The following is a 26,013-nucleotide window of genomic DNA, read 5'->3' on the forward strand; positions in this document are numbered from 1 at the left end:
ATTTTTAAAAAGTGCAAATTATATCTTTTATTATCCTATAGTATTTTTTACTATATCTTTTCAAGAGCGCAATTTATTGTATTTCTTAAACTTGATATAACTTTCTCGGGATTACTTGCTCCGATAACCGCAGTTCCGGATACTATCATATTTGCACCAGCCTAAAATAAAGTATTAGTTTAAAACAAGTACAGTGTTAGTTCGGTAATAACAATTAATATTTATAGCATACTTTTGCACAATCCTGAATAGTATTCGGGCCAACACCTCCATCTACCTCAATATCTAATGTAGGATAATTTTTCCTTAACCAAAGAACTTTTTCCATCATCGAGCCCATAAACTTTTGTCCACCGAAACCTGGTTCCACTGTCATCACAAGAACCATGTCTGTTAAATCTATGTAATTTGCAACTACATCCACAGGTGTTCCAGGTTTTAGTGCAACTCCCACCTGTTTAATTAAACGATGTGCAGTCATAATTAAATGTCCTACCTTGTATGTACATTATGAGTGGCCACTAAATTTTTTTAAATACAGTTTTATTAAAACAATTATAACGAAAAATGAATTATGCAAGTAGAATAAATAAAATGTTCACGTATCATGGTTTTATACATGGAAAGCCTTATACTGAACTACTAAAATAAGTATTTTTAAAAATGAACATTTAAAATGTACCTTCATACCAGCTTCTTGTACTTTTCTGCATACCGCGGGAACATCTTCGACAGGCTCGACGTGAAACGTATACTGATTCACGCCTGCATCTGCCATAGGTTCGATCCACTAAAACGACGGATGAAAAATTAATTCACAGAGCTCGGCGTCAAGTCAAAAATTATAAGGTACCTGATCAGGGTTCGACACCATCATGTGCGTTTCAAAGAATGCATTTTTAATTTTATTTCGAAGACATTTGACCAATGGGTGTCCGAATGTGAGGTTAGGAACAAAGTGTCCATCCATAACATCTAAATGTAAAAAATCTGCTCCACAGTCCAACAATCGCTGAGACTCTTCCGAAAGTCTCGATAAATCCGCATTTAAGATCGAAGGTCCGATTTTGGCGGTCAAGGTTCTCGGCATGTTGTCCTTCACGAAACTTTTTCAATGTTTCTCTAATTCATACTAATCACGCGATAAGGAATGTTAACACAATTCACTCTCCTCCCTCCTAATGTTGCGTCAGATGCAGAGAAGACTTTGTTCGTTCCCCCGTTTCCTCTCCTTTTGCACTTTGCTTTCCCGCGCATTTTGCAACGCATCCATTGCCATCGGCTGCTGTTTGATCAACGTAAATAATCAATGAGTCCATCCTTGATCCCTTACCACGAGTAGTCGTTTTTGTTTCAAATGGAATTCACCCCGAAACGTTGAATACAACGTCCGCAAGTATATCAAGGAGACGCCGAAAGTCATTTTAGGTTAGATTACCCGAGCACGTTGCACGCGATTAGGATCGAATCTCGCGCCAGTCGACATGTCGCGCTAATCTCGAACCCAGAACCCTCGTCCGAGGTTATCGAACGAGCCGTGTCGACATGGTGTCGGCCGGTCAAGATAATCGCACCGCGTCGGTGCCTTCTAAATCATGAAATAATATCCCGGATGTTCAAGCGCGGCAACTATTCGAGCCGATTCGCGTTTATCCCAAAAGGTGGAACAATTCCGAACAATTCAATAGACCCAAGGCCGCGGCGTCACGGACGTCAGTTTTCTACTCGATGGCGGACCAATGAGCGTGCTGCTCCGAGCGATTTCTTTGCCGGTAGAGCGGCTCGCGGCGCCCGCGGCGCGACTCTGCGCCACTTGGACCAACTCGGACCAGACAGGACCAGACCGACAAGTGTTTGGCGCGGTACAGAACGCGCGAGGATGTGCTCCGCGAGTTTCGATTGATCGCCAATTCTTTCTGAAGACTCATCTTTGGGAGGCACGATGAAGTACATCCTAGTGACCGGCGGCGTGATCAGCGGTATCGGGAAGGGAGTGATCGCCAGCTCTTTTGGAACTATACTCAAACACTGTGGCATCCATGTGACATCTATCAAGATAGATCCTTACATTAATATAGATGCCGGGACATTTTCACCGTACGAGCACGGTTAGTACCGCGAAGATTGCTCGTTTTGTAAGGGATTCCAGTGAACCGGTCCCGACTCGGCCGCTTCCCGACAGGACTGACGTTGCGTGCCGTAGGTTTGCGATTTATCGTGGTTCCCGCGACCATGCGGTTCGCTCGAGAGAGGCTATTTACAGCTAGCGCGCCGTTAGCGATCACGTGGCCTCCGCTTCGCGAATGTCGATTCTCCCGACAGTTTGAATCTTCTCTAAAAGTCGAGGAGAAATCTCTCTTTTCTAACTGTTTTTGGTTCGCAACTCTTCGGGGTTTAGCCTGTGGATTTTTAGGAGGTGCTAAATCATTATCGGGAACTAGGGCCTAAGCGAGTGATTTTTTTTCCATCGTCAGGTGAAGTATACGTTTTGGATGACGGTGGCGAAGTAGATCTCGATCTTGGTAATTATGAGAGGTTGCTGGACGTTACTTTGCATAAGGACAACAATATTACTACTGGAAAAATATATCAACACGTAATCAGCAAGGAAAGACGAGGGGACTATCTGGGAAAAACTGTTCAAGGTATCGAGTAACATCAAAGGTAAATTATAATTGCTTTACGGATTCAAATTGACTCAATGCTTTTATGCACAGTTGTACCACATGTCACCGACGCGATTCAAGAATGGGTTGCCAGAGTGGCTAGCGAATCGGTGACGCAAGATGGAAATGAACCGGAGGTAAAAAATATTGCTGTACCTTAAAATAAATTGTCACGTGTGTTCCTGGTGAGATAACGTTTCAAAATTATTTCACAGGTTTGTATTATTGAACTTGGGGGAACGATCGGAGACATCGAAGGAATGCCCTTTGTGGAAGCATTTAGACAATTTCAATTCAGAGTGAAACGAGAGAACTTTTGTTGCGCTCATGTATCGCTCATACCTCAGGTATGTACTCGAGACATTGAAATTCTGATTGTCATGACCCTGAATTTGCGCCAAGGATATTGTCGGATTTATTTTTAGATTAAAGAGTGGCATAAGATTTACTTTGGCTTAGACGGTTCGCTTCCGGTTACATAGATCGATCGATCCAATGATTATACAATTAACAAAAAATTTATTACTAGCCACGTTCAACCGGAGAACCCAAAACAAAACCTACGCAATCGAGCGTTAGGGAATTGAGAGGATTGGGCTTGTCACCGGATCTCATTGTCTGCAGATCCGAGAAACCTATCGGCAATACGATTAAAGAAAAGATTTCAAATTTTTGCCATGTCGCTCCCGATCAGGTAAACATGCGGAAATAGATTCGGGAAATAAGTTGTTTCGATATTTAGTGACAGAGTGTCATGATTATAGGTGATCACTATTCACGATCTATCCTCGATTTACCGAGTGCCTTTATTGATGGAGAGTCAAGGTATCATAGAATTCTTGATTGATAGATTGCAATTGAATATTCCTACGCCTCGGCCGCGTAATTTTATGCGGAAATGGCGTGATCTAGCAGAACAAATTGACCACCTCAGGAAGGATGTAAATATAGCTCTAGTAGGAAAGTATACTAAACTCGAGGATTCGTATGCCTCGGTAACTAAAGCGCTCCAACACGCCTCGATACAAGTTGGTTTTAAATTAAACGTTATGGTAAGATGATATATTCAGTAAACGGTACTAGAGACTACATTTACTGGTGCTTTCAAACCATAAAAAAATGTTTTAATTTCAGTATATAGAAGCAATCAATTTAGAGCCCTCAACGAAATCGAAAGACCCTGTAGTTTATCACGAAGCTTGGCAGAAACTTTGTAGGAGCGAGTAAGAATTTCTAAGTGATCATATTGTGTATTGGAAGTATATGAATAAGGCATAAAATTGGATTGCATTCTTTTTTTTGTCTTTCTTTTCTTAGTGGAGTAATAGTCCCGGGTGGCTTTGGATCAAGAGGAATGGAGGGTAAAATTGAAGCCTGCAAGTGGTGCCGAATGAATGACAAGCCATTTCTAGGGATATGTTTGGGTCTACAGGCAGCCGTTATTGAATTCGCTCGTAACGTTTTACAGTTGGAAAACGTAAATTCCACAGAAGTTGATTCCGACGTGGAGAATCCTCTCGTTATCGATATGCCAGAACACAATCACGGTCAGATGGGAGGTACTATGAGGTTGGGTAAAAGATACACTCGCTTTACGGAAGGGGCTTCGATCATAAGTGAGTGAACAAAAAAATGTACGGTTTTGTACAGCCAAATTTTAGAACGCCACACTTCTAGATCAACCTGTATGGTTGTAACGTACCGCACACGATTAAAGTATTTTAATTCCAAAAGCGAAATTGATATCTGATATTGATTCGTAGAACAATTATATGGCAACAAAGTCGGTATAGAGGAAAGACACAGACACCGTTACGAAGTCAATCCAAAATACGTTCCCGACTTAGAAGCAGCCGGTTTGAAATTTGTTGGTAAGACGCATCGAATATCATTGCATCGTTTATTATATGCACTAAATAAAAATAAGAACATTTCTTTTCTTCAGGGCATGATGACGAAAAGGTTCGAATGGAAATTATAGAATTAGAAGGTCACAGCTACTATGTAGCAACGCAGTATCATCCGGAATATTTGTCACGTCCACTGAAACCTTCTCCTCCATTTTTGGGTTTGATTTTGGCGAGTGTGGGGAAGCTAAGGTCCTTTTTGGCACGAGGTTGTAAACTTTCCCCACGACAAATGAGTGACAATGAGTCTGGTTAGTTCAGAAATTGGTTGGATTCAAATGATCTTGTGCTTTTTCTTTTAACGATATTTCACCTTTCTGGTTTACGTTAACAGATGATGAATATCTGGTCGAATCGATGACAAAGTTACAAGTTACAAGTGGAGACAGCAGAAGCAGTAGTGCCTCTATATCTAATGGCTGCGTTGAATAGTCTCCTTTCCATGCAGAATAGGAAAATATTGCAGAGCATAATGCGTAGCAGTAAGTAATCTGACTGAAGAAATAATAGTTATAATTTTCAATTGAATTCTTCGGTGGCCTTAAGATATCCAGTTTGAACAGTTTATTAAAGTTGTATCTGTCTGACAATTAATCAAGCACCCACAGGTACGTCCATATAATATATCGGCAATTAGTTTATATCCGAGATGCAGAGTACAGAAATGATTAATAACGTTTCCCGTATCTTCAACAGTGCAAATAAAGAAGTGGGCATCTTTCATACAAGTTAAAACTTTTTTAAATATATTATCAGAACATGTCAGGCCACTATTAATTTTAAACCAAAATTTTCCGAATGTGTAACGATTACAGCTCCTTTCTGTAATTCAGAGTTTGAATTTGGGCACAAACGTGCTTTAGTCAATTCCACATTACTAACTAATCAATGCTGTATTTTCATTTTTTTTTCATATTAATTTTATTATCAAATGAATAGTATAGTACATTGTAAATCTTATTTATGAACTTTTTTTAGGGAGCTCTTAATTCGTAAAAAAAGAATGTATTTTTCGTGAACCTTAAAAAGCGCAATGTTACCGTGTCTCGGTATGTATATTATAATGGATTAACCATAAGCTTAAAGATTTGTACTTTTAAGTCCTCCGTACAGTTTTGTGCATAATTTGGCCATGAATATGAATCTATCTTTATAGGGAAACAAGAAGTTTAATTACCGAGAGCAATATTGGTTTCTCGATTCTTTGCTATCATCTATATGAATCCTGTACTGGTTTCAGGAATGTATAGCTAGTAGATACGATGTTGTATTGTAAAAGAATCTGATAAGGATCGCAAAATAAATACTTCGCTTTTAGCGTAGCAATCTCATTTACATATGCTGCAGATTTTACCGAATATGCCATCTAAACGTGCTTCGTACCGTCGAGAGCGTTACCTCCGTTTCGAATAAATGTATAAACGTTGTAAATGGGCAACTAATGAGCAAGTCATAAATTGAGCATATCAATTCTGTACACGTTTATTTGTATAATCCTGAATTAACATCGCACTATATCGGACCACAAACACAGTAGAATGGTAAAAAATAGTAAATGTTTCCATATAAAAGTGATGTATGTACATACAATTGCTGGCAACCAGCGACGCCTCTACCTCGACGTAAATTGTCTCGTCGAATGCGTTTTTACAACTATCAATAGCTTTAGACTCTCATCTAAAATACGTTTACTCTCATGGGATTACGCTTAACCGCGAAGCTAATGTTAAACTTAAATCCTGCAAAACGAAGTAAAACAAAATAAAACTAATTAGAAAATAAAAAACAGACGGTAAGAATGCAAAATGCACTTTGGACGGTAAACATTACAACTAATACTGAATACTACAGAGACAAACAGATTAGAATTAGAAGCAGACTTTCGACGCGTTAAGAGGGATAAATCTGTATCAAAACAGATACCTTTGTACATTAGCAAATGTTCTTAATCCAGTAGCATCACGATATGAAAAGTCAACGTCGAAGCTTTAATTGAGAATATATTCGTATAAATAGTAAAATCTTTTTGATTAGCAGGAAAAAAAAAAATAAAACGACAACCGCGATGTCTTTGGATGGGGTTTAGTTTTCGTAGATAGAAGTACGTACTCTGCGCAGTTCTAACGACCTAAATAAAAAACCGACGTGGTAAATTAGAGGAATTTAGATGATTACTACGGAGCTACGTGACCGTCTTGGGTAAACTATGATGAAATTATTCGCTTTATATTAACTTCTCCTTGACCCCCCAGTCTCGCACAGCGGACATGGTCACATCGCCTTGTCGACGCAACGGCAGGCAAAGTTCACTAAGCAAAGAATAACTCGTCTAATGATGATCCTACAGTGGAAACACTTCGCTGTGGTCTAAGATATAAGTGAACATTTATCTTTTCTTTTTTAGACAGGAGTCCATTTGACATAAAATGATAAGACATTCAACAACGTACGACTCGCAGTTTCCAAGAAGTTGCTTGCAGAATTCGATTATACGGCGGGAGCAACAGGGTATAGTAAAATAAATGTTATTTACTATATAATCGACAACCCCTTTCGGTCAAACTAGACGTTAATCTGCCTTTCCTTGAATGTCTTTCGGGTACTCGAGTCTAATCGAGACAATAAGTTTCTTCGTTCGCGCACCTCTTACCTGTAAGTATCTCCTACACTCGGAAGTTCCTCTCTAGATAAACCATTCTTTCTTCTTTTGAACCTGATGTCCCGTGGCGGAGTGAACGACCGCCGAGTCCGGATCGAGGGCGATCTCTGCACCTTTGTCTTCTTGGGTGAGATACTCGCCCTTGTGTCTGGACATGTATCTCCCGATGAGCACGGCCATCACTACCAACGCTATCAGTATCACCGCCAAGACACTGCCCAATATCGCAGTGTCCGTTTCGTTGTACGCGGCCCTAACCTTGTCCTCGTCGACATCGGGCGGAGGTCTTGTTTCGACGATATTCGGAGGATGAGTGATCGGCTCCACCCCGCAAAAGTCCTCGTGCAAGGGAGTGCCCAGCGAGCGCACGTTCCCTGGCCCGTTTTCTTGGAAGAGCAATTTCAGTGGGTAAATGTCGTCAAACTCTACCCTGGAGACGCAGCCGATGAATCCTTCGGTCATGGATTCGTTCTTCCCGATGTACATGTACTGGATATTGTTGAACTGCGCGTCGGCCGAGGTCTTGATGTTAAAATGAAATTCACTGGGCTCGTAATTGTCGACTTGTAGAACCAGCGTCGAGCCCGCGTTCTTCCTGCTGAACCTAACGTCGTGATACTGGCCCAGGCCAAAGTGCTTCCCCGGGAATATCACTTCTTGCCTTTCGAAGCCAAAGTCAAAGGTGACCCTCAAGTGGCCACTGTTGGACACCATGATGGTCAGATACTCGCCAGAGATGTTGGAAAACAAGCCCAAGAGGAAGCCCTTCGGATTGGTCGTCGTGAATCCCACGCGAATCTTCTCGGAGAGCGTCGACCGCCAGCTGCCCATAAAGTCGTACCTGATCATCGAGCTTGACCGGAGGTTCACGCCGATTTCTAAAACAAGGGCAAGAAACGTTTCTCGTTAATTATAACGACGATTTCGAATCCAGAGCACAACTTTTGAGAAAGACGCGTGCCGCTGTCTTTCGAGGGACCCACCATCGGCGCAAATCGGGCCCTTGAAGGCTGTCCATCGGCAGTCGCACCAATACCCGTCGTATCTCTCGTGGCAAGTACCGTTGTTCAAGCAAGGACTGCTCTCGCACCTGCCCTCGCAGCCCTCGCTGACCCCGTAGAGCCCCCTTCTGACGGGACTCCTTAGATCCTGCAGCTGCCCGTTAAGGAGCAGAGCCCTGATGCAACCTACGTATCCGTCCCTGTAATCGGTGGTGGCACCGACCACGAAGTCAGAAGTGAGGTGAAGAGCTCGCACCGGTCCCGGTGGTTCCCTGACCTCGTTCTTCAAGGCCCCGTCTACGACGATCCTCGCCTCCTTGCGATTCCTCTCGACGGAGACCGAGTGCCACCTGTTATCGGCAAGACTGTACGAGGTTTGCACACCCACGGTCAAGGGCCCACCTCCGGCCTGATACTGGAAGTGTATTTGATTGCCGCTGTTGATGGACACCTTGATGTAGTCGGTAGGACCTTTGCTGTGGATCATAACTGCGTTTTCGATGGTCGTCTTAAACTCGAAGTAAATATCCCCGCTGTGTCCAATGTCGAAGGTAGGTAGGTTGATGGTGGCGTCGACGATGCGGAAGGTTACGACGTTCTTGAAGAGATCTGCAACGGAGGGTCAACCGGCCAAGTTGAATTATTGAAAGAAAAAAAAAAACGGAGATTTTTTGCAGCGACGACTTTAAGTAAACGTTAATACGGCCTACGAGTTTGAAAATTTATACCGCAATTGTCTCACCTATCCGCGACCACGCCAATGCGGAGCCTCGAGAGCGATTCAAAGTAAATAAAATTCTTAAGGATCGCTGCAAGTGATCATTTCATTTTAATTTCAAAGACCGATCGGTCGACTAACCATCTCCCTCGCATATCAGAGGGCCGAGCGTGTATCGACCCTCCTTCTCGTCGAGCGGCGTTCCGGTGTCGCCAAAGCGCAGCTGCTTTACGGGAAGGTACTCTTTCTCCGTAATGTCACCACCGTCTTCCAGCCACCCTTCCAAATTGGAGTCGCAGTTACACCACTTCGTGGGATCGCCGCAGCTACCGAGCATGCCGCACTCGCATTTCCGAGACCCGGGTAAAGCACCTCCCCAGTAATCCATCTTCTGATTGTGCCTGCTGACCCACCAGGAGTTTGGTCTAAACGGCTGGTTCGGTTGCACTGAAAACACCCGACGTTACGAATCGTTATTCCGCTACATCCATCGGCTAAACTTGGACACCGAGTCCGTTTATTTATTTTACCTTACTTTCGACGTTTGGTTTTAATTTTCTTACCCGGAGTGTTGAAGAGTTTCGAATGTTTGCAAGCGTAATTGATCCTCTGTCTGCAAGTGGTGGATCGGTTCAACAACGCTTCTATTTGGTCCAGATCGGCGTCATAGTTAATGTCTTGAACGAAACTGCCAGGCTCCTCAAAACCATCCACGGGAGTGGACAATTCGTTGCTGTGACGAAGTACGGTTAAAACTCTCCCATCGGCGAAGAATTCACAGGACACGGGAAAAGGAGCGAGAGGGCCGCTCCCGTCGACGTCGATGGTCACCTCCGCCCTTTGGTTTACGGAATTGATGTTCTTGTACGCCTCGCAAGACAAGGGATTCAAAGCTGGTGTTCCACGAAAATATTACATTGAACAAAGGAAAAAGTTTCATAAGCTAAGGGTTACTTTTCCTCGTCGCGGAACGGGAGGTATAAAGTTGTTTTACTTACACGTGTGGCAGACGGCTCCCGTGTATCCCGTGTTGGAGCAATCGCAGAAAAACTCATCTGAATTTTGATGACACACTCCGGAATGCTTGCAGGGATTAGGATTGCATCGATCTATCATTTGACAGGCATCGAATACTACCTCGTTCTTGCAACAGTATTCTTCCTCTTTCCAATCCGTTGGCAACTTGTAATTACTGTCGATGCTGATCATTCTCATGCAACCAACGAAGCCTCGATTGTTCGCTTGACCAATAACGCCTCCTCCGATAAAATAAACCGCTCCCGTCGTCATTTCCAGGAGACGTTCGGTCCTCGTTAGTTGACCGTCCACCGTCAACGAAAGACTGTTTTTGGAGATGGTCAATACGACTTGATGCCATTTGCCATCGTTGAACTTTTCGCCAAAATTGTTCAGAATGGCCTTCGGATTGTCCTGAGTTTGGATCTCTACCTTTAAGTTACCCTCTTCAAGAAACAACTGCAACGATTCAATTTGAGTTTGACATACAAATTTGGTGTATACGCTACGAGTCAAAAGACGCATTATAAAATCCATTAAAAAAAAATTTGATTTAATGACATCATTTTCAATAGGGTCCACGGTGTCCATCCAATAGGAAAAAGACATCGAAGTTCCCCGATACACCTCCTACCTTAACATATCCTGGAGAAGTGAATTGATGAAACAGAATCAGCCCTCGGTCTTCGTAACTTCGAAATGACAGCGAGACGTTCATCGACGGAACACCTTCGTAACCCTTAAGCCGAGCGTAAGATCCAGGCGTCAAAAATGTCACGGGAATGATGGGAGGCTCGGGACAACTGTATATCGTGTTGACTTTGTGGTAACGAAGATTTTCGCCCGTGATCTCAATTTCTTTCAAGTCGCGAATTAAGCTCGTTGCATTCAGGTAGAAATTTTCTACGCATCCCGTGAAATTCTGGATCACTACCAGACCTTCCTGCTTATTCGGCACGCCACCGATATAAAGCTGGAAAATTAAGAATACATAATCAGAAAATATCAGAATTAAGTAGAACAAACGAGATGAAGGATGATTACGAAACGCGTTACTGCTTTTTTTCTGAAAATTGTACCATTACCGATTACTTCCTTACACTACACTCTGCAGGATCATACATCTAATTTAGCAGTATTTAATTTATATTTAATCTCCTGTTCAATAAATGACACAGTTTTCACTTACAGCTCTGTTTAGATCTAATCGATGAAATTCCCCTTTGATCCTTCCCTTGATCAAGACTCTGTCGACCGAGAAGGCGATATTTTTTCTATTCCTCGAAATGACGACGTCATGCCACATGTTATCATCCAAAAGACTCCCCACGGATAAACTGGTCATGACTCCTGACCCTAGATCGATGTTTAAAAGCATTCTGTTATCTCGCAATTGTAGAGCCAGGAAGTCTCCTTGCGTCCCACGGGAGTACACGAGTACCCCATCGGCGTGATTGGTCTTGAAGCGAAATCGAATGGAATGTCGATCCGTTTCGATCGGCTCTCGAAGAAGATCCCATCGCACAAGAGACGACCCATTAAATGCAAGGACATCCGACACTGTAATCAACGTGATATAAAGGTTACAAGGCAATCGATTTGGCCAGATTTTCCTTCTTGAAATAACGAACGATTAATACAGAGAATTCCCAAGAGTGGCTGTTCTCACCGTAATCGCATCCGTACAGCTCGATCCTTAGTGATATCCTATCACGCCATCGAGTTGGATTTATTCTGACCCACTGAGCAATGATAGGTACTTCGAACTTGTTTAGCTTGATCGTGTCGCCATTTACGTTGCCTTTGAACATCTGTCGAGCAAGATTTTCAGGTATACTTTACAGTGATTAGGCTCCCTTCGGAGAACGTTAGATCAGCGGTAATAAGATAATAACACAATTATAAGACCGTCCCCTGGTAAATATTACGGTTTAGAATGCAACGTTACAGACTGTCGTATGACAGGAATATAAATATATTTAAAAATGAGAATGAGTTAATCCGCACACTCAATTACGTGCTGGGATGACAGTGCAACCGAAGCGAACAGAATGTTAGTGCCGTGAGATGATTAGAAGACAGGGTAAAGCATATCGAAACATAAGCAAATATAAGGATCGTAATATCTCGTCGCGATAGAAATCCATACCGCATTTGGAACAGCGAAACGTTCCGCATTAAATTCTCCCATACTTTCGGGTCTATACCGGAGCCATCTCCACAATAACCAGCATACATACCCACCAAAGTTCTTTCTATACCAGATGCACAAGTGTTCGTACCGTCGTAAAGATACGCGGGACAACACGGAACTTCCCGTAACAATTGCTTTTAAAACTGGCTCCGAATTTTCCTCGCGTACAACATTATTACTCTTAAACCGAAGGAGCGCGATGCGATTTTCTATCCCGTGTTCCGTTTGCACAATGCACCGTAAGAAAAGTACCTTTGAAATGAAAGTTCTTTTCCGTATTATTTTAGTCGACTTTTCTTTCAACAAGTTTCTTTTTTTTCACGCCAAGCACCGCGGCAACGGGAAAGAAAATCTGAGAAAATCGACAAAACCACGCACGACGACCATTACGTTCGTCCTTTCGGACGAACGCAGTGGTATACCCTTTTTTTCCTCCGACAGGACGCTTCCATACACGATGTGGTGCATCTCGTTCAGTACCTCGTCCGCGCCGTCCTGGCTCTCATAACTGGTCCAGGCTTGCCCGTCATCGGAATACTGGACGATATATTCTGTCACGTATTCGTTAGTATGTGCACGCCCTCGAGTTGCAACGCTGCGTATCTCGTATCGGTCGCCCAGCTCCATAGTGAGGTGTTGATCGTAACTGCTAACCTCCGGTGACCACGCGGAATCCCCTGCAAAGCCCAGCCCCAGATTCCGTGTTTAAGAGAGCGAGGGATAGAGGTAAAGCCGTTCGACGAGAAAGATTTACCGATCGAAGGAAAGTGGGCACATTCGGTAAGTCTTCACTTAAGGGAGGACGTCCGCGACTACTCGGGGAAAGATTTACCTTCGATCTCGCCCTGTAAGCATTAAAATCATCGGCGTCTCGTCAACGTCCACCCTTAGTGACGACCGATTGCCCTTTCCTAACGCCTCGGTTAATCGATGATCCGTGAGTATTAAATTCAATGAATCGCCCCCTATATATGTAGGCATGGTATTTAAATTGCAATCGATCCGTACAAGTAAGAAGTGATCGAAGAGTGCCGCGATGGCAAAAACCGGGCGAAAAGTAAGGATGGAGATCCCTTGCTACTGGAAGTCCTAGAGGTAAGTACCGTGCAGTCGTGCATGTCAACGGTGGAATCGTGCAAGCATGCGTGAATACCTACCTCGGCATCCTTGCGACATTGACTGTCTTTTAATGAAAAATAAGTTTGTTAGTCACGACCATCTACGTTCCGTTAAGGCAAACAAAACACCGTAGGGTGTCTACGTAGCTGCGGATGGACTTAAAGAACGGTGCACGAGATGGATCATCCAGGACATGAGATGTCACGTGGATTGGTCGAAAAGATTCGTTATCAAACCCCTCCAAAGTGCATTATTCCGCGGAAAGACCAGATAGACATTTGCATTTGGTTTCAACCCCGGGTCGCATCGATACGCAAGTACTCGGTCCTTTGCAAGGTTGCAACGCGGCAGCGGGTTTCTAGACGGAGAGAAGACTTACCTTCGCGTTACCCTCCTCTTCCTTAAAGTCCACGTAATCGAGTCCGTTCGTACCGTAGCTGATACCGTACTCCATAACGTACTCGCTGTGATGTGCTCTACCCTGGGTCGCCACGGCGGTGATGTTCATTACTTGCCCCAGGTCGATGATCAGGTACTGGGCAAAGTCTGAGCTGCTAGCCGTCCATGCGTTTCCGCCTATGCCACAATAACACGTACGCATGCATGCAACTCAAACTGAACTTAAACTAAGGGAGCAACCTAAGAGTAAGGTTTTCTAACTGTCGGTTGGTCATTGATGTCCGGTGCACCTCGGCCTCCAAGCGTCAAAGTATATTTCAAAGCGACAAAAGCACAGAAGAAAGATTCGAGAAAGACTCAAAAGCGTCTCTCTGGAAGAAAACGTTCTCTTTCCTTGTACATATTTGGACCGACAAGCAAGTTCATCGAACCCGTCGTTAATTTAATGACCATGCTTCTGTATTTCGCTCCAAGATCCATCGTTCGTCCTACAATCAGATTCCTCGCTAGGAGTTAAAGGAACGAAACCGACCACGGACGAGGTCGACGTTTAGGTTTAACAAGCATCCGCTAAATAGGCTAATGCTATGATGAGATTACAGTTCATTGCGAACACCGGTACGGTCTCTCAGTCTTGGCATCGATCGATAAAGTTTCCATAGCAATAACATTCTTACACGTTTCGTAGAAACAATTACCTACTATTTATAGATAAGACTAATTTGTCTCGATCAAGCTAACGTCTAGCCGGTAGAATAGAAAGAATAATTCTACATCTATTGTCTAGACATAACGTCGTACATTTCACTACGGTGCTTTATATGTAAAAGAAAATTGCTAGATAGTTTAACCATTTTTATAACTTATTTATTTGCCCACTGACTTAACATACAATTCCAATGAATGAATTCGTATTAAATAGTAATAAAAAAAAAATGTAAAAAAAACCATGTAGTTCAACCAGGATTAAGGTTGTTCCCGTTTTATAAAATACATCCTACAGAATTCCAAATCGTTGGAGAAGAGAGGAATACTGTCGGCTATAAGTTCGTTGAAATCAAGTTTTTGGAATAATCTATTACTCGAGGGAGGAGCTACTCCGTTCTCTTGCAGTGCCACGGACACGCAATGTTCGGTATCTAATAGAGTTTCCTCAAAAAGCCAATTCTGTTTAATACCATCTAAATACAATTCTGTATCGATAACTATTCTATCCTGAGTTAACTGTGAATTGGTCTTGAAGTCGATTCTTTTTAGATCGACCGTAATCCCTGTACCAAGAGCTTTGACGAAACTTTCTTTCAAAGACCAATGTCTGCAAAACATGGCTACTTGCTCAATCGGAGGTTTTAATGGAGACCCTTTAATTTCTAACCACTCGGAAACTGAAAAATTTCTATTCATGATTCGGAAAAATTCCGATAAATTCTTTCCACCACTGTACTCCAGCTTCATAACATCTACACCTAATTTTACGTTCCTAACTTCTCCTGCAAGTACGGTGTAAGACCCCTGATGCGAAACATTAAAATTTATTGGAGTCTGTGGATATTTTAATATAGGTTTTGCATTCGGGTCTCTTGTAAATATGATTTCATTGTAAGGGATATCGGTATATTTGTTGACAAATTTTCGCATGAGTAATCTGCCGATTAGCGATGCTCTTGCATCTTTCCGAAATACAAATCTGCCTATTCTTTCCTTTTCCTCTAACTGAAGGCAGGAGATCGCGTGTAAGAGCTCTTTCTCCGTTGGCTGCCAGCTGGCCCAGTTAAAAGCCCAGCGAATACTGGTATGGGACATGATAACTTTATAATTGTTTTATAGTATTGGCATTAAAAACGGTTTCCGTTAGTTTAAAAGAGCATCTATTTGGTGTCGTATTTCATTTAAAAGTGACAATCCAAGAGGCTTGGCCAGTTACTCTTTAGCATCCACCTGAAGCAAATACATAACTACACTTATTTAATGACTCCGTTCGTTTGGATAATTGAAAAAAAAAATGATGAAGCTAACCCTAACAGAAAAAATAAAATGTATCCTACAGTAGTATGGTGAGTCAGTGGGTAAACCATTTTTCAGTTGACTAATTAAACACAAGCGTGTCGGTATAAAACTAAAGTACTCGATCCTAGCTACAATTCTAATACGAGATTCGTCGATTCCAAACGTACAAGCAAAGCTTGGTTACTGCGCTAATAGACTAGACAGCTAGAAGGTGCACCAAGATTTTCCCAAATTTTACAACAGATAGCAAGCAAGAGACTCGGGGAGGTAACTCGCGACGTTCACGACCCCCATCGGCAACATCTGTATACCATTTCTCCTGAGATTCTTTGAAGGAACGTGTAGAGAATACAACGAATAACTTTAAAGACCTTACCATTAAGTCTAGCATTTTCTGGCCCTCTTTCTGGCAACGACGTCGTGGCTTTTAGCTCGGCTTTATCCAATAACGGCAAGTTGCATTCATAATCATCTGAAAGAACAAATTCATTCGATGCGTTATGATTTTCTGAAGTCATTTTTGTAGAATGTGCTTCATCCTCAGCTATTCGGATATCGAAAACTCAATCCCGTCTCAAAATGACCTCTGGATCATTTAATTTACTTTATGACAAATCCTCTAAATATCACCCTTGGTATTGCAGTGACATCATACCATAATTAGTAATAGAGGCGTTAGAACGTATTCTCTTAAAGCAGATGTATCTATAGCAAGAAACACGTAGGAACGATAACATAGGTTTGGCGACATGGCTTAAAGCATACTCCTGCCTCGGCTGAAAAAACCTCCGATGCGACAAGATGCCGCGATAAGAGGAAAATAGCTGTCAATAGGGGAAAAAGGTTATTCATAAGGTTGTCACAAGCAGCCACGCCATGTTGATCGGGTGGGCTTGGTCGCAGGAGTCATGCCTTGGTTATGTTAGACCTGGAATTTAATCAGCCGAGTAACCAGGTTATCTACTCACAAGCTTTGGCGATGGGTGAGACGATCACCGCGAGTAAAAATGCTAAACACTCGCGGGCCTTCATCGTAACATTGCCCTGAGAAGTTTCGGTTACACCCACTCCGATACGACGCTAGAACTCTCGCTCCTCTTACGTACGAACGGCTAACGAACCGTGATTCTGACGGTACCCAACAACTTAACCCCTGAAAACCGACCAACCACAGGGACTAACGATGACACACGACGCGCCGCGCGGCCCGCGCCGCCAGCGGCCGCGACGGACACCGCGGTCGTTCGATCGGTCGACCTTTCGATACAATCGAGACAGGAAAGAGGATTCACGGTCTCTGGTTAGTTGTTGGATGGTGCTGCCATCACTGTAGCCGATGCATCCGAAGGCACGACGAGCCGCTAAACGGCACGCGGGTAATTTACTCGTACGGATGCAAGCACCACAGCGAGAGAGCGAGTCGCTTCGATTTTTTTCGAGGGAGAAACAACGACGAGGCGAATAAAAAAGATCGAAGAGTCCGCAAAGACGGTTTCGATGGATCTTCGACCGCCGAGTTCCCGTTGAATTTTTTTCGCATTTGCGCCCATGTCGATCTCAGCGGAGGCTGGTAGACCAAAAATCCGCTTTGATCCTCTGTATCTCCGCAAAAAAAAATCGCAGCGACTCGCGCGAGGGCTCAATTTGAACGTAAGAACTCTGTCCGTATGGCCGAAGAGACGGCAAGGGCGGAAAAAATTCAGTGGAGGCTGGGCAGTCAACGATTTATTGAAATCGTCCTCGCGGACGGCTCGATCGTCCGTGCCCACTTTGTCGTCGTATCTCGGTCGGAAAAAAATCGGCGGCTCATTTTAAAAGCCTTCTGGCGCTTTATCGCTTAATAATACAATCCAGAGTCGATCTCGAAGAGATTCCACCCCTCCTCCGAATACCGTTTCCGAAAACGTAGCCGAAACGCGTGAAGACACGAGGAGGGATCGAGAAAGGTCTTTCCGACCGGCGTCGAGACGCGCGATCCCTCCACTTGTTGAATATATCGCCACCTCCATTAAGATCGGAGAAGACCTTCGGGAGTAAAAGTCGAGAGTCCGTCGTGGAAAGGCACAGACGGCATCATGCGCTCGGTGAGTATTCCACTACTCATCGTTCGTTCACCTTTGCTCACGTTCATTGGAGTCGATTCACCGTGGTGGATTCGGTTGGTGTCAAGTGACAGTGCGCGAATCTCTCCGCGAGCGGGACGTCGAAGTCGAACGTTTGGTGTTCGCGATTCTAGCTCGGAAATAAAAAACGAGTCCGTCGAGGTCCGATACCAATACGCGCGATTTTCGCAGCGGGGGATCCGTCGACTGCCGCGAAAATGGAAATCGATATAACCAACCGGAATAAATCGAACCTTCCGCGGTGTCGCGATTTCCAATCGACGATCCGGACGACCTCGCGAGAGATTCGCGGAGTTTCTAGTCGCGAGGAGGAGACGTCCGGAGCTTTCTTCTTCTCGTCCCCGGAGAAACGGCGAATCCTTAAGGAGGCACGGGTCCCGCGACAAAAAGCTTTTCTTCCTCTTCGAGACTCGATCGCGCGGGTCCCAACGAGTGGCCCAGCGTTTTGAAAGATAGCGCCAGAAATTATTTCGAGAAGCGCGAAGTCGCATAAACTCGAACCAAGACGGGATATCCTCCGGGCGCGATTCTTCGTCCCGTAATCGCGGTGATTGGGGACGCGCGATGAACCCGCGACGTAATGGGTTCGGAGGAAAGCAAGGTCAATTTCTAACGCTTTCCACGTCTCGAACCGAAGGCACGGTTTCACCCCCGCAGCTCCGATCGCCTGGCTCCTCTCGTCGGTCCGGTTGGTAGCTGGAATCTCCGATCCGCATAAATTTGCCATTTCGTCGACCCAGTTACCATGTAGCACGTTTCCTCGATTTCCCGGCAGCGAACGGCTCGCGACGCCCACCGTCGGCATTAACGGGGGATTGAATCGGGATTTAAGATCGCGATCACCGTGGCACGGACGACGCGACGCCTTGACCGCCACGCTTGCCGGGATTCGTTGCGTCGCGTCGAGAGAAAGTAATTATCGCGCCGCCAGGCTTTTCGGGAAGCACGCGGAGACGCCCGAGATAGGCCCGTCAAAAAATACCGAAGGCGGGGACGAGGAGACGGGCGCGTCTCTCGAGGTCCGTGCTCGAGAAGGAATCTCCGGATTTCGAGGCGGGGAAAGCGTGGCACATCCTCGAGTTCTCACGTATCTCTCGAGCGAGCTCCCCGTTATCCGACCCACCTCGGAGGCTCCTCGAAAACGGAGATTGGGATTACGTAAGACGCTTCCGATGGGTATCCGTTGCGGGCGGTTCGACGAAAGAAAGACAGCGCTCGAGGCGTTTCGCCTTCGTTTCCAGGACGGAGGGCATCGTGACCCTTTTTTGCGAGGAAACCAAGTGTGGCGTTTCGCTAAACTCTCCGCGACTCGGTAGGAGCAATTTCACGAGCGGGCACATCCTCGGCATTCCACCGGGTGAAAGTGCAGCGAGCTCTCCGTCGAGCACTTCCCATCCCGAGGTCGGATGCGCTCCTGCGGCGTCACGTCCCACATATAGGCACGGACGCACGAAAATGCGACCGATTCCCACGCCGTGCCTTGCTCTGTCCTCTCTTGTCGGCGAGTCGGATCGAATCATCGTCCTCCGACCGGCGAGCCGCTTGCCGGACGGATCACGAGGAGGTGGAGTTCCAGCGTGCCGGGGTGCCGGTTCCGGCAAAACGCCGGGAGCTCGAGGCCCTTCCAGGTGTCGAGGCGTCGTTACTCTCGCCGAAAGGAAAACCACCGCGTCCGCCGAGTTATCGGTACATCGAACGAACTACTCTTCCGGGCGCGCGCGTATGCGCATTCGGGTCGAATAATTTCTCGGCATTGAACTCTCCTGGGAACAAACGGCGGCGCGAGGGCGCGCGGAAGCAAACACCGAGCCGACGAATTCGCCGTCGATTAAGTCGGTCGACGCGCCGAGACCCGGCACGTGTCCCGGGATACGATTTTCGAAAGTGAAACCCGCTTTCGGCGGGGAAGAGCCGGCACCTGCGGCCAAGAGGACGGAAAATTAATGGGAGATGCCTCGAGAGGACTCGGCGGCCTCCTCTTCCTCGAGTAGTTATTCGGTAGTTTAGAAAGTTTCGAGAAGACGCTCCTTCGTAGCCCGGGGCGGGTCCGCCGATCGGAAGAGACCTCCTCGGAATCGACGTCCCCGGGTTTACGTAACGGACGCGCGCTCCACTATTTTGGAAAACGATCCTCGCCTTCCCCGGCGAGGGTATCGAGAATCTGGCTCTTCGCGAAAGCGGTCGGCCGGGTCCTTCTCCCGAGATCGGCCACGTAAATCGGGGACGTTAATTGGACGTCTCCGTTTCTCTCGCGTTCGAGGTCGGCCGTCGGTCGAGCGAGAAAAAGTCTCGGAATTCGCGGGTCGACGCCGAGAGGGGATTCGTCCGGGGTGTGGCAGCGGTCTCCGCGGTGGCTCTTCGCAATGTAAATGTCAAGAGATAGTTTTCTCCCGGGCTATCGAGAGTCGGGGGGTACATTGGGAGAAACGACCGCTCGCGCGTGGGAAGACGTCTCGTGTCTTGTCACGCTGACCGAATAGTTACCGCAACTCGATTGTCGGCGGCGTGTCGGCAAGCGCAAAAGCTTCGACCTGCCGTAGAAAGTCGAGGCGGAGAGATCGATGGCCGTCTCCGAAAGTGATCTTTGGGCAGAAGTCGACGCCCTTCGACCCCACGAAACGGTTCGGCTCCCTTCCGGATTCGTTGCCCTTTCCTTGGCGGGAGAAAAAGAGAATCTTAGAGGACGTTTGAATTTCTCGCGTCCCGGGCTCGGTCGGCAACGCGATGACGGACGCGCCAATTACCCGCGCATCGCCTAAACGAGCCTTCCTAATTAATTAGTCGCGCTAACGGCTCGTTGCGTGAATCCGCATAATGGAAAAGGTTAAGTAGCCGCTCGCTGTCATCGTTAGCCACTTTCTTTCCGGAGAATCGAGGCTCACCTCGGCCTTCGCTCGATCGACCGCGCCGATCGTGTCGAGGCGCTCGATCCGCTGGCCGCGAATTGTCGAAATGGAAAATTAATACGCTTCTCGCCGCAAGGGCGAGACTCGGACGAATCCGCGTACGCCCGAGCCCGCGGGGCTCGTCGTCGGCGCTTACGCAAACGCGCGTCCGCGTAACCAAGGTGCGTCCGTCGTTTACGAGGAGAAAAGCGAGATTCGCCGAGAGAAGGCGCGGCGTCGCGTATCGATCGGGTCTTCTTACATTTTCGTCGTTCATTAAACTTTCGTTTCGATCAAAATTTGAGAAACGACGGCACTTGGAGCGCCGACCGAAATCTTGACCTTTTCTCCTGACTTTTTAGGAAACCGCGGTGGTCGTGTTCGCGATGCTCCTCGCCGCGACGGCGGCGGAGTCCCAGGACGCCTCGTCGGCGCTCCCGGCGGATGCGGGACCCGCCAAGCTGGACAAGAATCTGCGACGAGCCCTTCTGAAGGCTCTGGCTGACCTCGAGGCGGAGTCCGCCGAGCAGAAACGCAACGTCGAGAGCGAGGAAACGGTCGACGTCTTTCCGGACGCGACGACGCGCGAAACGATCACGACTCTCTCGGAGACGTCCGAGACGCGTCCGTCCGAAAACGCGGGCAACGTTCCGAAGAAGACGACGTTCTCGACGTTCTCGTTCGACGGGTTCCCCGGGGACGAGGAGATCCCGAGCGAGGACAAGTTGCAGAACTCGACGTACGTCCAACTTATCGAGGATGTCTCGTCCGGTCTTCTGGGAAGAGTGAACGTCATCGACCAGGATTCGAGATCCGGGCGGACCCGTGAAGAGACGAATCCCGACGAGGTCAGGGTCCCTCAACCCGAGAAGGCGGACCGGGTCGAGGCGGAGAACTCAAAGGGACCCGCCGCCGATAAAGCGGGAATCGAGGCTGCGGAGACTCTTGTGAAAAGTGCCAGCAGCAACGCGATCGTCTCGGCCGATTCCTTGGCGGCTCCCAAACCGACCGCCTCGAGCCTTCCAGCCGACCCGGACGTGGACGCCTCGGCGGTCTCCGGGGCCAAAGGGGGCCAGGAGGTGAAGATCTTCCAGGCGCCTCTGGTAGCGGCCTTCACGGTCCAGCAGGACGAGCGCGGGATCCCAAAAAGCGTGGTACCCATCTATCGGCAGACCGGGGACGGCCAGGCGCTGACGCTGCAGGAGCAACTGGAGTTCAAGCAGCGTTTGCTGGAAAAACAGCTGAATGAGTTGCAGCGTCAGCAGCTGGAACAGACGAGGTTCCTCGTCGACCAGCAACGGCTCTACGAGGAGCAGGTCCGGAGGAAGCAGCAGCAGCGGCTATATCTGGAGGAACAGGCGAGGCTGAAGCAGCTGGAGGAGCGAAGAACGTTCCAGCAGAAGCAGCAACAGTCGAAGCAGTATTCGCAACAGCAGTTTGGATTCGATCGGACCGGGGCCCTGACGCAGTTTCCGTCGACTTTCGAGTCGGCCAACGTCCACGTCCAGCCGAGTCTGGCCCTGCAAGTTCCCGACTCCGCGGTCCCGGCTCAATTCCGGTTCGACTATCGGGATCAACTGCGCCAGCAGCAACTCCAAAGGCAGCAGCTCCTGCAGCGACAGCAGCAGCAACAGCAACAGCAGCAGCAACAGCAGCAGCAACAGCATCAACAGCAGCAGCTGCACCATCAGCGACATGGATTGCAGCAGAGCTTCGCGCCCTTTCCCGCGGACTTCCAGCTTTCAGGGGCCTCACCCTCCAGGTTCAATCGGCAGGAAGCCTTTGGGACGGTCGGGAATTTCGGATTCAACGACAACCTCGACGAGTACTCCTCGAAGAATCGCTTCCACGGCGGAATCGACCCTCGGCCGGAGAACCAGCAGGGTTTCTCTTACCAGCAATTTTCGCGGTTCGGCCAGACCAGGCCGGCGACGCCTTCGCAAACCCCGGCCAAGCAAATACAGCAACTTCTCTTTCAGTCCGGTATCGCCAACGATTTGGGCCGCGTGCACGGCTCCGGAGGACACGAGGACCTCAACATCCTTTCCAAGGTCCTCGCCTTGAACGTCGGGGCGATTTCTGACAACGGCATATCCTCGGCTCAGCGGAACAACCTCCCGAAGAGTCCTGGAAGCGCGTGAACGTCCCCGAAACTTAGGTATCGCGTACACGAGATCTCGGTTGCATCTTGAACGCATATCGGTTCGCGAGTGCACGTCGGTTCGATACGAAATCGACCATTGATAGCGGCGTTAGTTTTGCGCCTTCTTACGTCGTGGGATGAACGACCAACGTCACCGTGGGAGATGGAACGAAAGCGGGAAAACACGGGCGCTCGCCGAGAATCGATTCCTCGCCTCCGGGCTGCTCCCAACGCGCGGAGTGTCGACGCTAACGAGGACTATTCGGCGACGAGTGTAATTATATTAATTATAGACGCGAATCACTCGATTAACGGACCTGCATTTCCTCTCTCGGAGCAGGTACCGCTCTCAGGTGCGTAACGTAACCGTTAACGCGTTAGGTAATCGCCACCTTGAGTCGAAACACCGATTCCGTATTTATTGCACGCAGACTCCTCCTTTGTTTTCCATTCTTGCTTGGGTATGAGAGAAAAATGTAGCGCGTATCGTTTCGGTGAGACGCGGGGGATAGCATTAAAAACAGAACCTCTCGTCATTTTTGTTTTTAATTTCTGCAGGGTGGCAAAATTATAATCGCGACTGTTCCACCTTATTCTTAACGGGATAAAATTCCGTTTGGTGGAACGCTCCTGTAAATCGTCTAAATATCTGGAAAGAATGAGGCAGACGCACCTTACCGAGTTATATAGCGAGTCTCGTTAATGCAGCCTGACTTCCGCTTTCCTTCTCAAGGGAAAGTAGCTTGAATTCGCAGTTTAGTGCGTACAAACAAAACGTAACCAATGAACTTTCGATTGCGCAGTTCTTGAATTAAAAGCTCGTTGTCGTCTAGTCTTCTGGGAATAAAAATTTCTTCTTCTTTTTTTTTTTTTTTTTTTCAGTGGAAGGTAAAATCCACGAAAACGTTGAGACCCCCGGGCACCTTCCGTGCATCGTTAGATCTTTCGTTTTGACTGAAAATAAAAATTAAAAGTATCTAGAGTAAGTGTCGGATTTTCAAGACCTCGATGAGAATGGTCAGAGGTCGGAGAATCTGCGACATCGTGCACCGACTCTTTCCAAATTGAAACGCGTTTGACGGTAAACAAACTTTCCCCGGCAATTCCGCACAATGCATATCCGTAGCCGCGCGTTGCGCAGGGCACGGTCGAGACTTCGCCGCGTCCTCAATTTCACAAACGTTTGGCATAGATTCCAGATTTCTCCGGCTGAGAATCGATGACATCGACGAACACCGTCGAGGCCCTGGTGCATCCGCCTTCCGATCATTTTATCGTAAAATACGTCAAAATATAATCACGCGGTATTCCCACGGTTGACGGCGCGTTAGAACGAGGATTTGAAGGAGAACTAAAGATCCGGTGAAAGTTAATCGTAGAATCGTCTGGAACTTAAGAAGTATGTTTAATCAAATCTCCGAAACTAATTGACTTTTAATCCGAAGACTATATTTCCTTAAGCAAGCATGATTAATTGATTAACTAATTAATTCGTAATCATCGGTAGTACGTGCAATAAGTGACGGTGCACATAAGTCGGATCGAATTAAGAATGACTAACGATTAGACTTAAATTACGTACGTACAATTATTTGTAAGGACCTAGAGTAGACTAGTAGGTATGTACAATCGCATCGATCGACGATGCGGACCAGTAGAGCCTAGAATCTTGCTTATAATTTATCTGGCGGCTGATATAATTATATACGAATTTATGGACGAAGTAACCCGAGAATAAATGTATAAAATTAAAATTAGCCCAATTTGAAATTCAGGCAAAGAGAAGACGGGAGTGACCACCGCTCAGGGAGCGGTGCTATGGAATTTCTTACGACACGAGTGTCATTCTTTTGTGGATGTGGAGGTACCCGATTTATCGTTTCTATACCGGGCCGAAGGACGAGGCGCCATCTGCCACTTATGCTACGTACTCGGTGCATAAAAATGTAGCGCCATCTCTGAATTGTGGTAATAAGCATTAAAGCGGTGGAAGTCGATATATCGAAACGAATCGACTGCCGCCATGACGGTTGTAGGTTTTCGTCACATCAGGCAACATGACGGAGAAAATAGGTTCGTTGGAAGAAGAAGCGTTAAAGAGAAAAGAAAGATTACAGGCGTTGAAAAGAAAAAATGAAGAGAGCAAGGAAAACAAAAATGAAGAATCTCCTAATTTACCGAAGTAAGTTATTTATTCGGCGCCTTTTTTAAGTAAAGTAACATTGTTATTGAACATAACCTCGTCTAACCTATAAATTACTTTTGATCTCACGTTGTTTTCTCTCTTTTTAGACCGAAATTTCGGAGCTATAGACCACAAGACGATGGGCTTAAAGACAGAGTTATCGAGGATGCAAAAGTTGGAAACGTCGAAGCGGAAGTTCAAGATCAACTGAGCGCAGCAAATTCAAAAGTTGTCATAGAAGAATTGGTACGTTTTGAACTCGTTTGCATTGGTTGAGCCATGGTTGTTGGGTACGCTACAGTTTTATTAGATTATGTTTTACATCAGGATATCAGCAATTTGGCTCCACGTAAACCTGATTGGGACTTGAAGCGAGATGTTGCAAAGAAATTGGAAAAGTTAGAAAGGCGAACACAGAAAGCTATTGCGGAGTTAATCAGAACGCGTTTGAAACAAGGACAATACGACCTTGCATCGATTGTCACCATGGCTTCAGAAGACAAACCAAAATCCCCATCCTGAAACTAATTCTTTTTTTGTCATGGAATACGTTTTCAAAGTAAGTAGACTTTTTCGAGACAATATCTGAACACAAAGCATGTAATAGTAATGACAGACCATTGTAAATAAGTACTGGTATAAAATTAATATTATGTTATATTGAAATGGGCAAAACTCATTTATGGTAATTACTTGCAATAACTGAATAATACATTGAAATTATAGAATTTTAATTAATTATTTAATTTATTGATGCAAGATCTGCAAGTCAAATATGAGATGCTAAGCAATTTCTGTCAGGTTACACTTTTTACAGGCTAAATTTACATAAACTGGGGGCCAGTAAATCTTTATTAATTGCAAACTAATTATGAATGCTTGTAAAATTTTTAACGGATGCCTAATCCACTTAACTCCAATTGTACCTTTTTTCACACCAGTCTGCATATGTTAAAGTATTATAAATAAAATGGATGACAGATAACGGAG

The 26,013-nt window shown here is 46.2% G+C and overlaps 6 protein-coding genes across 9 annotated transcripts; 3 read left to right on the forward strand and 3 right to left on the reverse strand.

The window, feature by feature from the left end:
* Window position 1: 1 nt before the first annotated feature.
* On the reverse strand, window positions 2–1,090 carry LOC105701194 (ribulose-phosphate 3-epimerase). Its single transcript, XM_012427721.2, has 4 exons — window positions 854–1,090; window positions 683–790; window positions 233–454; window positions 2–161 (listed from the first exon to the last, which is right to left on the reverse strand). The coding sequence occupies exons 1-4, from the start codon at window positions 1,088–1,090 to the stop codon at window positions 51–53; spliced, it is 678 nt and encodes a 225-aa protein (XP_012283144.1). The 3' UTR covers window positions 2–50.
* Window positions 1,091–1,775: 685 nt separating this feature from the next.
* Window positions 1,776–5,908, forward strand: LOC105701192 (CTP synthase). The gene is made up of 11 exons (XM_012427718.2): window positions 1,776–2,108; window positions 2,475–2,645; window positions 2,718–2,803; window positions 2,882–3,013; window positions 3,196–3,360; window positions 3,431–3,718; window positions 3,801–3,889; window positions 3,984–4,282; window positions 4,430–4,537; window positions 4,612–4,824; window positions 4,908–5,908. Exons 1-11 carry the CDS (start codon window positions 1,943–1,945, stop codon window positions 5,003–5,005), a joined length of 1,815 nt encoding a protein of 604 aa, XP_012283141.1. The 5' UTR covers window positions 1,776–1,942; the 3' UTR covers window positions 5,006–5,908.
* Window positions 5,909–6,030: 122 nt separating this feature from the next.
* Window positions 6,031–16,862, reverse strand: LOC105701190 (neurexin-4). 2 transcript variants are annotated; one of them, XM_012427713.2, is made up of 11 exons: window positions 16,656–16,862; window positions 16,064–16,159; window positions 12,643–12,839; window positions 11,638–11,779; window positions 11,158–11,528; window positions 10,603–10,941; window positions 9,950–10,427; window positions 9,515–9,844; window positions 9,093–9,398; window positions 8,216–8,842; window positions 6,031–8,110 (listed from the first exon to the last, which is right to left on the reverse strand). In XM_012427713.2, the coding sequence occupies exons 1-11, from the start codon at window positions 16,717–16,719 to the stop codon at window positions 7,257–7,259; spliced, it is 3,804 nt and encodes a 1,267-aa protein (XP_012283136.1). In that variant the 5' UTR covers window positions 16,720–16,862; the 3' UTR covers window positions 6,031–7,256. The 2 variants fall into 2 exon arrangements, with proteins under 2 accessions (XP_012283136.1, XP_012283135.1); XM_012427712.2 differs by lacking the exon at window positions 12,643–12,839 and adding an exon at window positions 13,661–13,857.
* On the reverse strand, window positions 14,118–16,159 carry LOC111674155 (L-aminoadipate-semialdehyde dehydrogenase-phosphopantetheinyl transferase). Of its 2 annotated transcripts, none has more exons than XM_023433497.1 (2): window positions 16,064–16,159; window positions 14,118–15,618 (listed from the first exon to the last, which is right to left on the reverse strand). In XM_023433497.1, exon 2 carries the CDS (start codon window positions 15,481–15,483, stop codon window positions 14,647–14,649), a length of 837 nt encoding a protein of 278 aa, XP_023289265.1. In that variant the 5' UTR covers window positions 15,484–15,618; window positions 16,064–16,159; the 3' UTR covers window positions 14,118–14,646. The 2 variants fall into 2 exon arrangements, with proteins under 2 accessions (XP_023289265.1, XP_023289266.1); XM_023433498.1 differs by having other exon boundaries at window positions 14,118–15,635; window positions 16,064–16,149.
* Window positions 16,863–21,081: 4,219 nt separating the features above from the next.
* On the forward strand, window positions 21,082–22,836 carry LOC105701129 (PAX-interacting protein 1-like). Its single transcript, XM_023433521.1, has one exon. The coding sequence runs from the start codon at window positions 21,082–21,084 to the stop codon at window positions 22,834–22,836; it is 1,755 nt and encodes a 584-aa protein (XP_023289289.1).
* Window positions 22,837–24,880: 2,044 nt separating this feature from the next.
* Window positions 24,881–26,012, forward strand: LOC105701327 (coiled-coil domain-containing protein 12). 2 transcript variants are annotated; one of them, XM_012427990.2, is made up of 4 exons: window positions 24,881–25,020; window positions 25,131–25,269; window positions 25,351–25,582; window positions 25,841–26,012. In XM_012427990.2, exons 1-3 carry the CDS (start codon window positions 24,896–24,898, stop codon window positions 25,543–25,545), a joined length of 459 nt encoding a protein of 152 aa, XP_012283413.1. In that variant the 5' UTR covers window positions 24,881–24,895; the 3' UTR covers window positions 25,546–25,582; window positions 25,841–26,012. The 2 variants fall into 2 exon arrangements, with proteins under 2 accessions (XP_012283413.1, XP_012283412.1); XM_012427989.1 differs by having other exon boundaries at window positions 25,351–25,881.
* Window position 26,013: the final 1 nt, after the last annotated feature.

The sequence above is a fragment of the Orussus abietinus genome, unplaced genomic scaffold (genome assembly GCF_000612105.2).
Source record: "Orussus abietinus isolate OABI.00-Male unplaced genomic scaffold, Oabi_2.0 scaffold5, whole genome shotgun sequence".
In the NCBI taxonomy this organism is placed as follows: domain Eukaryota; kingdom Metazoa; phylum Arthropoda; class Insecta; order Hymenoptera; family Orussidae; genus Orussus; species Orussus abietinus.

Coding starts and splice junctions, on each gene's coding strand:
- LOC105701194 (XM_012427721.2), bottom strand. CDS start 1,090: ATGCCGAGAACCTTGACCGCCAAAATCGGACCTTCGATCTTAAATGCG. Junction 455..682: donor TACAAGAAGCTGGTATGAAG/GTACATTTTAAA, acceptor TTAATTAAACAG/GTGGGAGTTGCACTAAAACC. Junction 162..232: donor CTATTCAGGATTGTGCAAAA/GTATGCTATAAA, acceptor ACTTTATTTTAG/GCTGGTGCAAATATGATAGT.
- LOC105701192 (XM_012427718.2), top strand. CDS start 1,943: ATGAAGTACATCCTAGTGACCGGCGGCGTGATCAGCGGTATCGGGAAG. Junction 2,804..2,881: donor AAGATGGAAATGAACCGGAG/GTAAAAAATATT, acceptor ATTATTTCACAG/GTTTGTATTATTGAACTTGG. Junction 3,719..3,800: donor GTTTTAAATTAAACGTTATG/GTAAGATGATAT, acceptor TTTTAATTTCAG/TATATAGAAGCAATCAATTT.
- LOC111674155 (XM_023433497.1), bottom strand. CDS start 15,483: ATGTCCCATACCAGTATTCGCTGGGCTTTTAACTGGGCCAGCTGGCAG.
- LOC105701190 (XM_012427713.2), bottom strand. CDS start 16,719: ATGAAGGCCCGCGAGTGTTTAGCATTTTTACTCGCGGTGATCGTCTCA. Junction 16,160..16,655: donor CTCACCCATCGCCAAAGCTT/GTGAGTAGATAA, acceptor TTGTTCTTTCAG/ATGATTATGAATGCAACTTG. Junction 10,942..11,157: donor GATTAGATCTAAACAGAGCT/GTAAGTGAAAAC, acceptor TTAATTTTCCAG/CTTTATATCGGTGGCGTGCC.
- LOC105701129 (XM_023433521.1), top strand. CDS start 21,082: ATGCTCCTCGCCGCGACGGCGGCGGAGTCCCAGGACGCCTCGTCGGCG.
- LOC105701327 (XM_012427990.2), top strand. CDS start 24,896: ATGACGGAGAAAATAGGTTCGTTGGAAGAAGAAGCGTTAAAGAGAAAA. Junction 25,021..25,130: donor GAATCTCCTAATTTACCGAA/GTAAGTTATTTA, acceptor CTCTCTTTTTAG/ACCGAAATTTCGGAGCTATA. Junction 25,270..25,350: donor AAGTTGTCATAGAAGAATTG/GTACGTTTTGAA, acceptor GTTTTACATCAG/GATATCAGCAATTTGGCTCC.